Consider the following 14082-nt stretch of genomic DNA (forward strand, 5'->3'; position numbering starts at 1 on the left):
GTCTATTTTTTCCTTGTAATGGACACTTTAGTGCACTTTCGCATCATCCCCGGGGGGACGTCGACTCCACCAATGATCATGTTAATGACGTGCTGGAATTCCTCTTGCTCGGTCTGTTGTTGGAGTCCCTATTCCTGAAGTATTTTTTTGGCTAGATCACTTAGAAATTCTCAGAGGTGTCTGTTATTGAATAAATGGGCTACTTCTTCTCTTAGTTGTCGGCAGTCTTCGGTTTTGTGGTCGTGAGTGCCACAATAGTTACACATTAGATTGGGGTCCATTTGGGTAGGATCGGACTGTAATGACCGAGTCCAGTTGGATAATCTTGGTGCCTCCCTGTCCCCGAGTGGTATGTCGAAATTATTTTTACTCATAAGTCCCCGATTATTGTGGCCTTGATCGCTCCTTTTTTCACTCCTTACAGGGTTACGTCCGGACCCATTACCCATTCGATCTCCGCTATATGGTTGATACCGATTTCTATTTGGTCTTGATTCATGATCGATGGCTCTTTTAGATCTATCACTAGTTTTGATGGGGTACACGGATTCGGAAGGGGCCCCGAGCTTATCATCCTCGACTCCAATTTTTGATTGGTATTTGTTATGGACGTCGGCCTAAGTTACCACCGCGTATTCGATCAAATTCTGTTTCAACTGCTGTGAAGCCAAATAGCTCTAGGGGTTGAGTTCTTGAGTGAATGCCTGAACAACCCAATCGCCCCCGACCAAAGGCAGATCCATTTGTTCCATTTGAGACCTCAACACGAATTCCTTGAGCATCTCGTTATCACTTTTCTTTACTTTGAAAAGGTCCGACTTCCTGGTCTCGACCTTGATGGCCCCGGCATCGCCTTTACAAAGGCATTTGCAAGCATAGCAAACGAATTAATAGAATTAGGGGGTAAGTTGTGGTACCATATCATAGCTCCTTTTGACAAGATTTCTCTGAATTTTTTCAGTAGAACGAACTCTATTTTGGCGTCTTCTAAGTCGTTCCCCTTGATGGCACACGCGTAGGAGGTCACATGTTCATTTCGATTAGTTGTTCCATTATACTTCAGAATATTGGGCATAAGGAACTTCTTCGGGATTGGCTTCGGCGCCGTGCCCAGAGGAAAACTCTTTTAAACAAATTTCTTAGAATCCAGGCCCTTCAATATTGGGAGTTCTCCTGGGATCTAATCAATCCTGGAGTTATAGGTCTCCACTTTTTTGTCGTTGACTTCAATATTCTTTTACCCCGATTCCACCCGTTTTGTTAGTTCCTCGAGCATCTTTATTATTTAGGGGTTGGTCCCATCTTCAGCTTCACCCTGTCTTTCCGAGGTTTGTTCATTTCTTCGGGTGTTCTCCCGGGATGGTTTAGGCTCGACTTTGCTGGTGGCATGGCTTTGGTTCTGTAACTGAGTTGTCGCTACCTACTGAGCTTGTAACATCTCGAAGATTAACCCACAAATTGATCCCATCGCGTCCACCGTCGTGCGTTCCCAGGGCTACTGACCTGGCTCCTCCACGAACTTTGTTCTCTGGGTCATTAGGCAAGTTAGTCTCGATGTCCACGTGTGAATTGGCATCGATTGGGTCTACGATCGAGACCCCGTTGGGGTCAGCAGGGGGAATCTCATTGATGGGCACTATATTGGTGTTCTCGCCATGATGGCAAGACTCAGCACAATATTCAAGTGAGCAGATTGAGAGTTTGACATTCTTAAATTTTACCTGAATTTACAATCCTAAAGAACAAGCGTAAAACAGAGTGTGTTATGGGAATTTTTATCAAATTGCCACTATTATCCTTAGCCCTACGGTGGGTGCTAAACTATTTACCCCAAAAACGGATAACAATTGATTTTCTATGTGGTTTTAAGGATATGCGCATTAATTCAATATAAATGATCAATAGCGTTAGATTAAGCAAATGAAAGGCATAATAAATAGACAAACCAGTGATAAGAGTGATCCCGCCGGTTAATGACTCAATGAAAAACCTGCTTTCGACCCCAATGACTTATAAAAAACTGATGAACAAAAATAATAACTTTGATAACAGAGAATAGAGATAAATTGCCTTGGTATACGTGTTACAATATGTCCCCATAATAATAATCTTTCCCCTTTATATAGTAGGGGAATTTTACCCTAGATACAATTCTAAGAAAGGTAAAAATCTTCCGTTTCACTAATCACTGATTTTCTACTGATACGGGCCGAGATTCATGTCGCGATATCCGGCTGGGCACGGATATCACGGTCTTTCGTTAGTTGTGTACTGTCGTTTGATGATATTCTCCGAAGTTTTGAGACTCAAACCAGACCTAGAAGACGTGGTTCTGATGCCTTCGAGGGTAGGTGCTTTGCTCGAACCCCGATACTAGGGGTTCCTCGCCCAGATTCCAATTCCTTACAATCACGTCTCTGATCTATTTGCTTTACCGGAAAATTAAGGTATTCAACGGGCTCATTTTTACCTGTATACAATAGTCTTGACAAACAACTTTGTGAAAACATAGGTAAAATGAAAAGAAATCCCTTCGTTAGAAATCCGGTGCAATGTTGAATTGAAAAATGAATGTAGCTAATTTGGAAAAAATGAAAAGGTTTTGGATACCCTTTTCCTTTTTGATTTGAGAAAGATACTAAGATGTAAAGAATAATGCTTCAAATGTATTAGATATACATTCAGGATAATTAAAAATAATAATAAAATAAAGCAAAAGAGAATAACAATTAGTTAGTCAATTAACCAACTCGGTATATTTGATTCCAAGTCATTACAATACTATGTTGCTTATAAACAATTTATCTTTTAAGCAATTTATGAGCTCACTAAAAATAGAAAAATTGAAAACCTCATGCTCTTCCATATATTGTCATCAAAGATATATAGTAGACAGACTAAAATGACTTATGAAAACGTTTGATGCAAGTGCAATAATTATTATTATTAAATTTTAATTGTAATTGTTATAAGAATATATATTTGTCCCTTATTTGATTGTGCAAGAGTTTCTAAAGGTGTTTATAATGTTTGGGGCTATCTTGTCCTATAACATTAAAGTTGTGGTTAGATTCTCATAATCTTAAGCATGGTATCAGAGCTATTTTCTCATGTGCGCATTCACCTTTTCTCGTGACGTGTCACTCTAGGCTTCTCTCTCAACTAAGCTTATTGAGCCGCTCTCGGCATTTTCTCTCTGAATTCAGCCTATCAAGCCACAAGTTTGGCTTCCAACCCTATTCTTTAGCTTATTGAGCCTACTTTCTTCTCCGCACTAGATCTACTATTTATTATGTTGAACCAAATATCTCTCTCTTCAATCTTAAAAAAGAGACAGAAAATATATATTCAATCCACGTGTAAATCCAAAAACAAAATTACACGTGCGGAACGGTGTTGGAGAAGTACACTTGTCTCTCCATCTATTCTATAAGAATCTCCAATGGGTTTATAATATTTTGGGTCAGTCCACTCATTTCCTTAAGATTTTGGATTTAATGCTCATACTCTTTCACACTAACTAATGCTATCGCCTCTGTATATGAATCATTTGCTTATTGTGTTGTGACATCGACATTTTGAGTTTACATGCATGTTAATTTGTATGTCTTGTTGGCACCTTATGCTTATACGTAATCCCCTTTTACTACATTCAATTATCATATTATAATATCTAGAACTATGATCATATGTGGAGGCTGTGTGCTATTTTCAGCCTCGGTTGGGGAAAAATTGCTAATTTTGGAAGAATTTCATTTGTTACCCTAAAGAATGCACCACTAATTTCAACAACAACAACAATCTCTTTAAATTACCCAAAAGCTGTAGTCCTAATGCATGTGTACGAACATGCAATATTCAAATTGAAATATCCGGATATTGAATAATAAAAGTACTGCAAAGGAGTAAGATTTACTCTGTCCCAATAATTAAAATATTTAAACTATTATACAGTATAATTATAATAAGAGAACCAAATTTAAAAAGTGATAACAAATCGGAGAGAAGTTGAAGAGATAGGTGAAACATCTTTTTTGGGTTTCCCAAGTAGAAATCTGTTGACCATCTAATTGGAAATCGCATTCGTCAAAAGATTGAAACCAACTTTTATCTGCTTATTTTAATTTCGCTTTAACTTAATGTTTGTTTCGTGACTATTTAATTAGTAGTACTTGTTTCTTCAATGCATGTCCTCGGTGAAAGAAGTCCCTAGTGTGTCAGTGTCTTCTGTCTTCCACTCAAACTCTCAGTCGTCAAAAAAATCAAATTTTCAAAGACCAAATTTGTCTGACACTATTAGTATTTGGGAAGTCAAAGATAAATTCTTTGACTACAATTTTCTAATTACTTTTAAATATTTGTAATTATTTGGTATTATGACATAAAATGAATTTTATGTTGCTTTAAAACATATAATTTTATTTTTAAAACTTCAATATTTTAGTCGATCGGCCAACAATAATTCAACCGCTAGCCAAATATTAAAAAAATAAAATATAATGTGTATATTATGTGCTTATTATATTTTAATATAAAAAATATTTTTTTTTACTATTGTTTTGGAGGGCAACTATACAACGTAGATTTTCCTGCATCTGAATTCACACCAAAATTTAGTAGTCTGACCTTCCACATATTATGGAAAGAGTGAGTAATAATTACCATAAAATGATCATCTTTAATGATGAACCAATAAAATTTGAGTCTGGTTAACATATGATTAATAGACTATAATCTTTTCATATACTGATGATGGAAACTAAAACATACGGGTAGATTATTTTAGGTCAGGTGTATGCAGACTCCTGCTTCATGTACTCATAGACAAAGAAACAAATTAGTAGAATCCTTTAATTAAGAACAATTTCAGGAATGTAATTAATGATTGAAATTCTAATTCTAACCTTAGGGTTCGCTAAACACCTTGTACATTCTTCTCCATATACCGAAAAAAGGAGATTCTTGGACTGTTTGTAATTTAAAATGCCTTCTTTTTAATGTGGAAATTTAATATTGAACCCCAATCAGGGGCGTGTTTATAGTCCGAATCATAGGGTATGTGAACCCATGGTCTCTCCGTCAAATTAGGTATTTTATAGGGATACTTACACAAATGTCTCAAATAAGTTTCAACTTACCAACCTCTAGTCATTAGTCATAGAATTACCAAAACTAGCCAAATATATATAAAAATTGAAAAACCAAATAAATAAGTTTCTTTCTCTCAAAGAATCACATGCAAAAATCATCTTTCATATATTTTAAGCGTGATTAGCAACATTAGATGCAAGACGGAAAGAAAATTTCATGGATGAGATAGCAAATAAGGTGATGAAATGCAAAAAAATATATACAATATTCCAAAAATCTAGACAAAAAAAGAATTTTTTTAATGGGTATAGTTGAAATTCATTGAAAACATATAGATAAGTCAATAAACAAAATTTGAGGAAGATTGGAGGTTATTTGGACTGGTTTTATATCAAAATTCGTAATTAAATCGGGTTCAAAAAATTCTTCTGTGACATATGTATCTCACACATAGGTATACATGGATATACATGTGATACACAATTGATATAAATATGATACATATGTGATACACAGTGTGACAGTTTTTATTTCGAACTTTCAATTCAAACCACCTCAAAACTTCACCAAATCATCCCAAAACTAAGATTCAAGCTTCTTAAGATATACCCAATCTATTCTAATAGCACACACTCAAAAGAAAGCAAAATTTTAATATTCTTTTGCTACAAATAGCTAATTGGCTAATTTGGCGAATATTAGTAATATTTTACAATTGGCCAATTTTTGTAATGAGCTACCTATAAATGGACATAGCTGGTAATTTTCCTATAGGGAAACTTACACAAATGTCTCAAATAAATCTCAACTTACCAACCTCTAGCCATTAATCATAGACTTAAAAATCAAATAATAGGGTTCTTTCTCTCAAAGAATCACATGCAAAAATCACCTTTCATATTTTTAAGCGTGATTAGCAACACTAGATACAAGACAGAAAGGAAATTTTATGGATGAGGTAGCAAATAAGGTGATGAAATATAAAAAAAAATGCAATATTCCAAAAATCTAAACAAAAAAGAATTATTTTTTTTAATTGATATAGTTCATTGAAAACATATAGATAAGTCAATATACAAAATTTGAGGAAGATTGGAGGTGATTTGGACTGGTTTTGTATCAAAATTCGTAATTAAACCGAGTTCAAAAAATTCTTCTGCGATACATGTATCACGCATTTATCTCACACACAGGTATACATGGATATGATATCCAATTGATACAAATACGATACATATGTGATACACAAATGATACACAGTGTGATACACATATTATTTTTTTCATATTCAGTTTTTACTTCGAATTTTCAATTCAAACCACATCAAAACTTCACCAAATTATCCTAAAACTGAGATTCAACCTCCTTAAGATATACCCAATCTATTCTAATAGCACCCACTCAAAAGAAAGCATACATTTGATATTTTTTTGCTACAAATAGCTAATTGGCTAATTTGGCCAATATTAGTAATATTTTATCAATTGACCAATTTTTGTAATGAGCTACCTATAAATGGACATAGCTGGTAATTTATCATTAGATTTTTAAAAAAAATTCTATGCAGATAACTTATTTAATTTTTAAAAATACAAATTTCCCATTTTAAAAAGGCTTATATGTATATATCTTTGATGACATAATAAAATACAAAAATATCTTAAGTTGATGGTGTATATAACTTAACGCCCGCTATTTTGTCTTCCTAGCAACTACTCCCTCCGTCTCATCTGTCGTGTTTCTCTTTTACACGCTTCTTAAGAAATATTAATTAGGAAAGGCATTAGACTATTCTATCGTTATTTATGTTATAAGATATAATCTCTCTTCATTGAATATTTGTTCTATTTATGTGTTATCTCTATATTTAAGAACAATTATCTAAGGATAAAAAAAGAAAAAAATAATCAATTTTATCTTGAATTTCTAAAAAGATAAATAATTTGGGATAATTAATTTTAGTAACTACGACTGTTAATATGAGACGGAGGAAGTAGCAAGTATTACAATGAGATTTTACGTCCCTTAATGACATAACCTTCCGCAAATAATTTGGTCATAATGGCAGCTGACATTTATTAGCCACATCTGAATTACATTTGATATTCTTGCAACCCAATACTCCTTGTTAGGAGTGATAAATGGTCGGGTCGGGTCGGATATGATTCAGATCGAAAATGGATAATGAAAAACGGATCAATTATCCGACCTGATTCATATTTAATACGGATAAAAAGGGTTAATCGATGGATAATATGGTTCCATATTATCCATGACTTTTTGCATATGATCACTTTTTGGAGAATTCTTAGTCTCCCTAACTTGAGAAACCCCCAATTTGAGGCTTTACAAATGTAAAGTTAGACTCATTAGTTATTAATTGGTTACTCATTGATTAATCATTTTCTAAATGGATAATATGGTTCTTATTCATATTTGATCCGTTTTTTAAAAAATTTATTATTTAACCCATTTTTTAGTGGATAATATGAATGATTAACTGTTTTCTTTTAACCATTTTGCCACCACTACTCCTGACAATACGACAAAATTTTCTTTGGGTTTAATGCATAGATTCACTATGATTACTCGATAAACTAGGTATATCTGGATTGATGCAGAAAAGACTCTACTGCAGTATTGCGGAAGGCTAACTAATCCTTCTTGTCCTGCTCTTCCCTCATATGTTGCTTAGCTCGGATTACTTAAAAATGTTGTTGTGTTCGTATCGAATCCTTTAAAAATACTTTTGGCAATACCTGTCTGACGATATTTTTGAAGAGTTCAAACAACATAGACTTTTTCACCAAAAATTATCCAAAATCCAATATTTTTTTCGTAAACCATAAAATATAATTTCCTTGTTTCAATTTATGTGTTTTAATTTGACTGGATACGAAGTTTAAAAAAGTAAGAAAAACTTTTAAATCTTGTGGTATTATACTAAAAATGGGTGTAATGTACCAAAAAACCCTTGAATCTTGTGGTCTTAAATATATTATGTGAAAAGTTAGAGTTAAAAGTAACCAACTATAGAAAGAAGTAGGGGTGTTCAAACCGAACCGGAAAATCGCACCAAACAGAAAAACCAAACCAAACCGATTAAAAAACCTGACAAGGTTTGGTTTGACTTGATTTGGTATTAAGTAAAAAAATCCGAACTAAACCGACATATAAATATATAAATTTTATTTATATTTTTAAGACTTTATAGTGATTTTTCTTTAAAAAATGTAGAAATATTTGGGATCCTCTCATGTATTAACCTTGAAAGCATGAATTAACGAAAAATTATTGTTAGACGACTAATAAAATAACTATCCTGTGTTACTAAAATAAATCTCCCATTAAAATATTTTAATAGATCATATGTTTGTCAATTTTTTCCATATTTACTAAACATATATTCACTTATCAAAGCTTTATCTAAAAATTTAACAAAGTAAGATTGAAATAATATTCGTGTAACAAAAAAACCCGAAAACCCAAAAAATCCGACAAAACCGAACCAATTCAAACCGATATAATTGGTTTGGTTTGATTTCGATAAAAACCGAACCAACCCGATCCATATGCACCTTAGAAAGAAGCATACTTTTTTAAACAAACTAGAAGAAAAAAAAAGTAAGACACAAGAGTTGAAAGGAATAGAGTAGTACTTTCTCCAAATTTAGAGAGTACTACTCGTATTGTTTAATAAGTACGACTCATTTGTTTAGTAAGTTCTCCCACTGAATGCGGAACCAAAATGTGGTTTTTTTTTTATTCAAATAAGTGTAAAAAAAAAGTTACCAAGCTATATATAACGTCACAAATAGTGGCGCTATACAGTAACGTTAACTGCACCGTTACTGTATAGCGCCACTATTTGTGGCGTTATACTGACACACCTTACATAGCGTCATTAATAGTGGCGCTATACGCCTTATTACCTGAACACATAGCGCCATTAATAGTGGCGTTATACCCCTTAATACAAATCCTCCATCTTCTTCTTCTTCGTTCCATCTCCCTCATTTCTCATTTCTGGTCCCCCCCTACCGATTCTGCCCCCACTTTTTTTTTTTAAAAAAAAAAAATGGGTCCCCCCGTCACATAAAAGTTTAATATTTGTGGTCCCACTGTCGAGTAGAGCTTCGTGTTATTGTGGATTCACTCTTCCGGAGTCAAAATTTCGATTTATCTACATTCCGAAAATTCTAAATCGAGGTATTTCGATTTATTTTAAGTTGAAACTTTTATAACAATGCATATTACTTGATTTGTATGTGTTCTATTTCGGTTTGTGTTTATTTTTTCCGAAACTAGCATGTTAAATTTTACCCGGATTTAATTTTAGTGTTGCATAAAAATATGTAAATTAGCCTAAAAAATATGTTTGTTAATATCCTCATGTATATTTATGTTTTTTATGCCGTTTAGTTTAGATTATTTTTTAGCGTAGTAAAATGTAGACCTTTTTAGCGTAGTAAAACGTAGACCTTTTTAGCGTAGTAAAACGTAGACCTTTAAGCGTAGTAAAATGTAGAGCCTTGTAGCGTAGTATTGTGTAGTAATTGTTTAATTATCTTATATTCTAGAACGAAACCCATAATTATATATATATATATATATATATATATATATATATATATATATATATATATATATATATTAATTCTTACAATTAATTTATTAAAAAATATGAATAAAAATTATAAAAAAAACATAAAATTATTAATGATAGTTTGGTACTACTGGGCCTCAGAAAATCTAGCACGAAACCCATAATTATAAAAATTATATATATATATATATATATATATATATATATATAATTTTTACAATTAATTTATTAAAAAATATGAATAAAAATTATAAAAAAACATAAAATTATTAATGATAGTTTGGTACTACTGGGCCTCAGAAAATCTAGCACGAAACCCATAATTATAAAATATATATATATATATATATATATATATATATATATATATATATATATATATATATATATATATATATATAATTTTTACAATTAATTTATTAAAAAATATGAATAAAAATTATTAAAAAAACATAAAATTATTAATGATAGTTTGGTACTACTGGGCCTCAGAAAATCTAGCACGAAACCCATAATTATAATATATATATATATATATATATATATATATATATATATATATATATATATATATATATATTATTTTTACAATTTAGTTATTAAATAAATATGAATAAAAATTATTAAAAAAACATAAAATTATTAATGATAGTTTGGTACCACTGAGCTTCAGAAAATCTAGCACGAAACCCATAATTATAAAAATTATATATATATATATATATATTTTACAATTAAGTTATTAAAAATATGAATAAAAATTATTAAAAAAAACATAAAATTATTAATGATAGTTTGGTACCACTGGGCCTCAGAAAATCTAGCACGAAACTCATAAGTATATATATAATTTTTACAATTAAGTTGTTAAAAATATGAATTTAAATTATAAAAAACACACATAAATTTTAATGATAGTTATTAAAAATTATGAATTTGCAATTGACGACATGGATGCACCTATACATCCCGGCCCTCGGACGTCGGAGCTACTACCCCTACAACCCCAGCATAGATCCGAGCATATATGGGGGGAGAGTTGCTTACGCAGACTTTTCGGAGCAGGAGAGTGGATTTATTGTGGGAGTTTTTGACTCCTCCCTACGTTCTACATCCCCGTGTGGTCCATCACCTGGAAGAGATGTGATTATATAGGATCATTAGCATTGGCCGGATACAGCTCGGCTATGCTTTGATCACGGCGTTGATTGAGCGGTGGCGACCGGAGACGCACACTTTCCATCTGCCCATCGGCGAAGCCACCATCACACTCCAGGACGTCGAGATTTTATATGGCCTGTCCACCGATGGCTTGCCAGTTTTACTGCCTGGGAATATGAGATATTTTAACCGGGCTTCATATATGGATATGCTGCACAGGCTCACGGGCTTCAGGTCCGAGGACCCAGATGTAGCAATTGGGAGCAGTCGTATGCAGTTGGTCCCCATTAGAGACCACTTAGTGCAGATCCACGATACTATCACCGACGACTCAGCGGAGGTGGATGTGGAGCAATATACGAGGCTGTTGTTGCTCCTTCTATTTGGGGGGTCTTGTTCCCGAACACTTCGGGGAACCTAGTGAGCCTTCGTTTTCTGCATCATATTGCGGACTTCGATGATACAGTCAGCTACAGCTGGGGTGGTGTTGTCCTATATTTTTTGTATAGGCAGATGTGTCGGGCATCCATGGGCACACAGAGAGACGTTTCTGGCTTTCTGCCACTTCTACAGGTGACAACTTATTCAAATAATTTGTCGTTTAGTTACAATTCTACCTAGTTATAGTTAATCTTTACGTCAACTTTGTGTTTTAGGTTTGGGTGTGGGAGCGATTTCTGCAACTTCGGCCACCTCTACCACAGCTACCGGCTAATGTACATATTCCTGATCTCCCTCTAGCTTGTAGGTGGGTATTGCGTCGTAGACTTGCACGAGAGTATCATGGCCATCATAATCTCCCCTTCTGTAGGGATGTGTTGGATTTTCTGGAGGATGCACAGGTGAATATCTAACTAAACTTACCAATTATTGTTTAACTAGGTGTTGCGTATACTAACGGTTTGTGTTATTATTTGATAGTTCATCTGGACGCCGTACAACGAAGAGCTGATAGGTACCCTGCCAGCGTATTGCATGCACGGTCACCATATTTGGAGGGCTTCTGTCCCTCTCACGTGCCTCGATATTGTTGAGCATTATGCCTCAGAGTGAGTATTTCGTCAGTTTGGATTTCCGCAGTCTATACCGACTCGGCCTGCATGGGATCCTTTACATATGAGAGGGATGATAGGATGAGAGTGGACGACACATTTATTGATTGCCTGATAGCGCAGTTGGGTATTTGGGACAGCCGAGGGGACTTGACCCCAGCTCCGCAACACTTTCCTATCGAAGTTTATATGGCATGGTACCGCACTGTTTCCCGACTTTTTATCGGGAACCCAGTTCATCAGGTAGATGGTCGGTACGTCTCATACGCCGGGAGACATGAGGCTCTGGTATGTTTTCTGTTATTATCAATTACATTAATAGTAATTTCTAGTCAAATACGTAGTTTATATTAAAAACTTTTGTGCAGGCGATTGGATTGCATACCGTATATCGTATGGGGCAGCAGATGCAGAGTTATGTCCACGACCCTGTGATCATGCAGGACTATAGTCGTCGCATTTAATGGATGTGGCTGCCCAGACACTGCAGCGAGGCCGATCGGATCAGCGTTTGGCACACCAGCCAGATTATGTTGACCCAGCCACATACCAGCGAGGTCGTGGTATGCCACGGGGTGGTAGCCGACGAGCTGCTGCTGCTCCACGACGACCTGCTGGTATTGGACAACGTGGTCGTGGGCGGAAAGGAGGTCCCCAGCAAGGGGGCTTTGAGGCTCCTGATGATGATGTTGCTGCTGATATGGGAGGTGGCATGCATGAGACCGACATGCCGTCTTACAGCCTTGGCATTTATGACACTCCAGGGACGTCGCAGGTGACCCCATCGGGTCAATTCTTGATCATGGGCTCGGATTTTCAAGGAGTGGAGTTGGGTAGATATTTCCCTGGCCCGTCTACCACTGATGAGTCTCGACCGATCCAAGATTTTGATAGTGGGCACCGACTGAGTTATGGCAGCTCATCACATGCGCAGGTATGAGTTTATTAGTATTAATTTTATTACTGTTTTTACTATAACTTATTTATTTTGTTTTAACTTTATTAATTTACTTTTTTAGGCTTCATGCGATGCTGCGACAGATGACTACATTCAGGATCCAGACACGATTATGGTAAGACAATATAAATTTTTGTGAATTGTTATGTAGTTTTCTATACTAAGTTTGATATTATTATGTAGCCTTCTACTGGACCTGACAGCACCACCGATACATGTCATCCTGTGCCGCATCCGGCCATAAGGAGACGACTTGATGATGATGATCCTGATAGCGTACCCGGGCGGCAGGGGATGCGCCTCAGGCCAACGGCTACTTTGAGACACACCGGATGCGGGACACATTGATTCGGTCTTCCATTTTTTTGTTTTTTTGGTGTAAATAATATTTTTGTATACATTAACAACAATATTTAGTCGAATATGACAGTTACTTTTTTTTAGTTCTCATTTCGTTTTATAGTATTTGGTATAGTAACACAACAACTTAAACTTAACTTCCACTTAAATTAAAATAAAATTTAGTACAACAAACAAGGAAAACATTACTACAACACAAACACAAACATAACAGGCCAACATAATAAAAATACATGACATATGAAAATGACACTAAACACATACACGCCAATGCTCCATCCTCAGTTGTCATTTATTCTTCGCTCCAACCACTTAAATCGTTCTTCCATTTGTTCTTTTTCTTCTTCTAACTCTTTCACTCTCGCCTTCACCTCCGCAAGTTCCCGTTTATATTTTTCGTTGCGTTCCTTGTGTGCTTCACAATTCCATTCTGCTCTCCATTTTTTATCTTCCACCTCCTTCAGTTTCTCCCTCATTTCTGTAATAATTCTATCTCCCTCCTTTTGTATTCTATGCTGGTATAACAACATATTATGAAATTCCTGTAATCTATCCCTGTAGCTTTCCTGATAACATGGTTCCTCAGCCCATTCATCAAATTCACAAGTAGGTTCGTCGGGTTGCTTGTACAACTTGTTCATACAGCACCAATAGCGGCGTCCAACGTTAGCACCTTCCTACCCACAATCCATCATGCATGGTTTTCCACATAAGCAAATTGGTGGACGACCAGGTCGAGCCATTTGTGAACTATTTGCTTATAATAAAAACCTTACTTACTTTTAATGAAATATTTCTTAGGGGAAATTTTTAGCACACAAAATAACTACAATGACCTCATTATTTATAGGCTA

At 34.8% G+C, this 14082-nt stretch overlaps 1 protein-coding gene across 1 annotated transcript; it reads left to right on the top strand.

Annotated features, from left to right (window-relative positions):
* Positions 1 to 12597: 12597 nt before the first annotated feature.
* LOC138878776 (uncharacterized) lies at positions 12598 to 13217 on the top strand. Its single transcript, XM_070158471.1, has 3 exons — positions 12598 to 12844; positions 12930 to 12983; positions 13052 to 13217. The coding sequence occupies exons 1-3, from the start codon at positions 12611 to 12613 to the stop codon at positions 13214 to 13216; spliced, it is 453 nt and encodes a 150-aa protein (XP_070014572.1). The 5' UTR covers positions 12598 to 12610; the 3' UTR covers position 13217.
* Positions 13218 to 14082: the final 865 nt, after the last annotated feature.

Source organism: Nicotiana sylvestris, chromosome 9 (assembly GCF_000393655.2).
Source record: "Nicotiana sylvestris chromosome 9, ASM39365v2, whole genome shotgun sequence".
Lineage (NCBI taxonomy): Eukaryota > Viridiplantae > Streptophyta > Magnoliopsida > Solanales > Solanaceae > Nicotiana > Nicotiana sylvestris.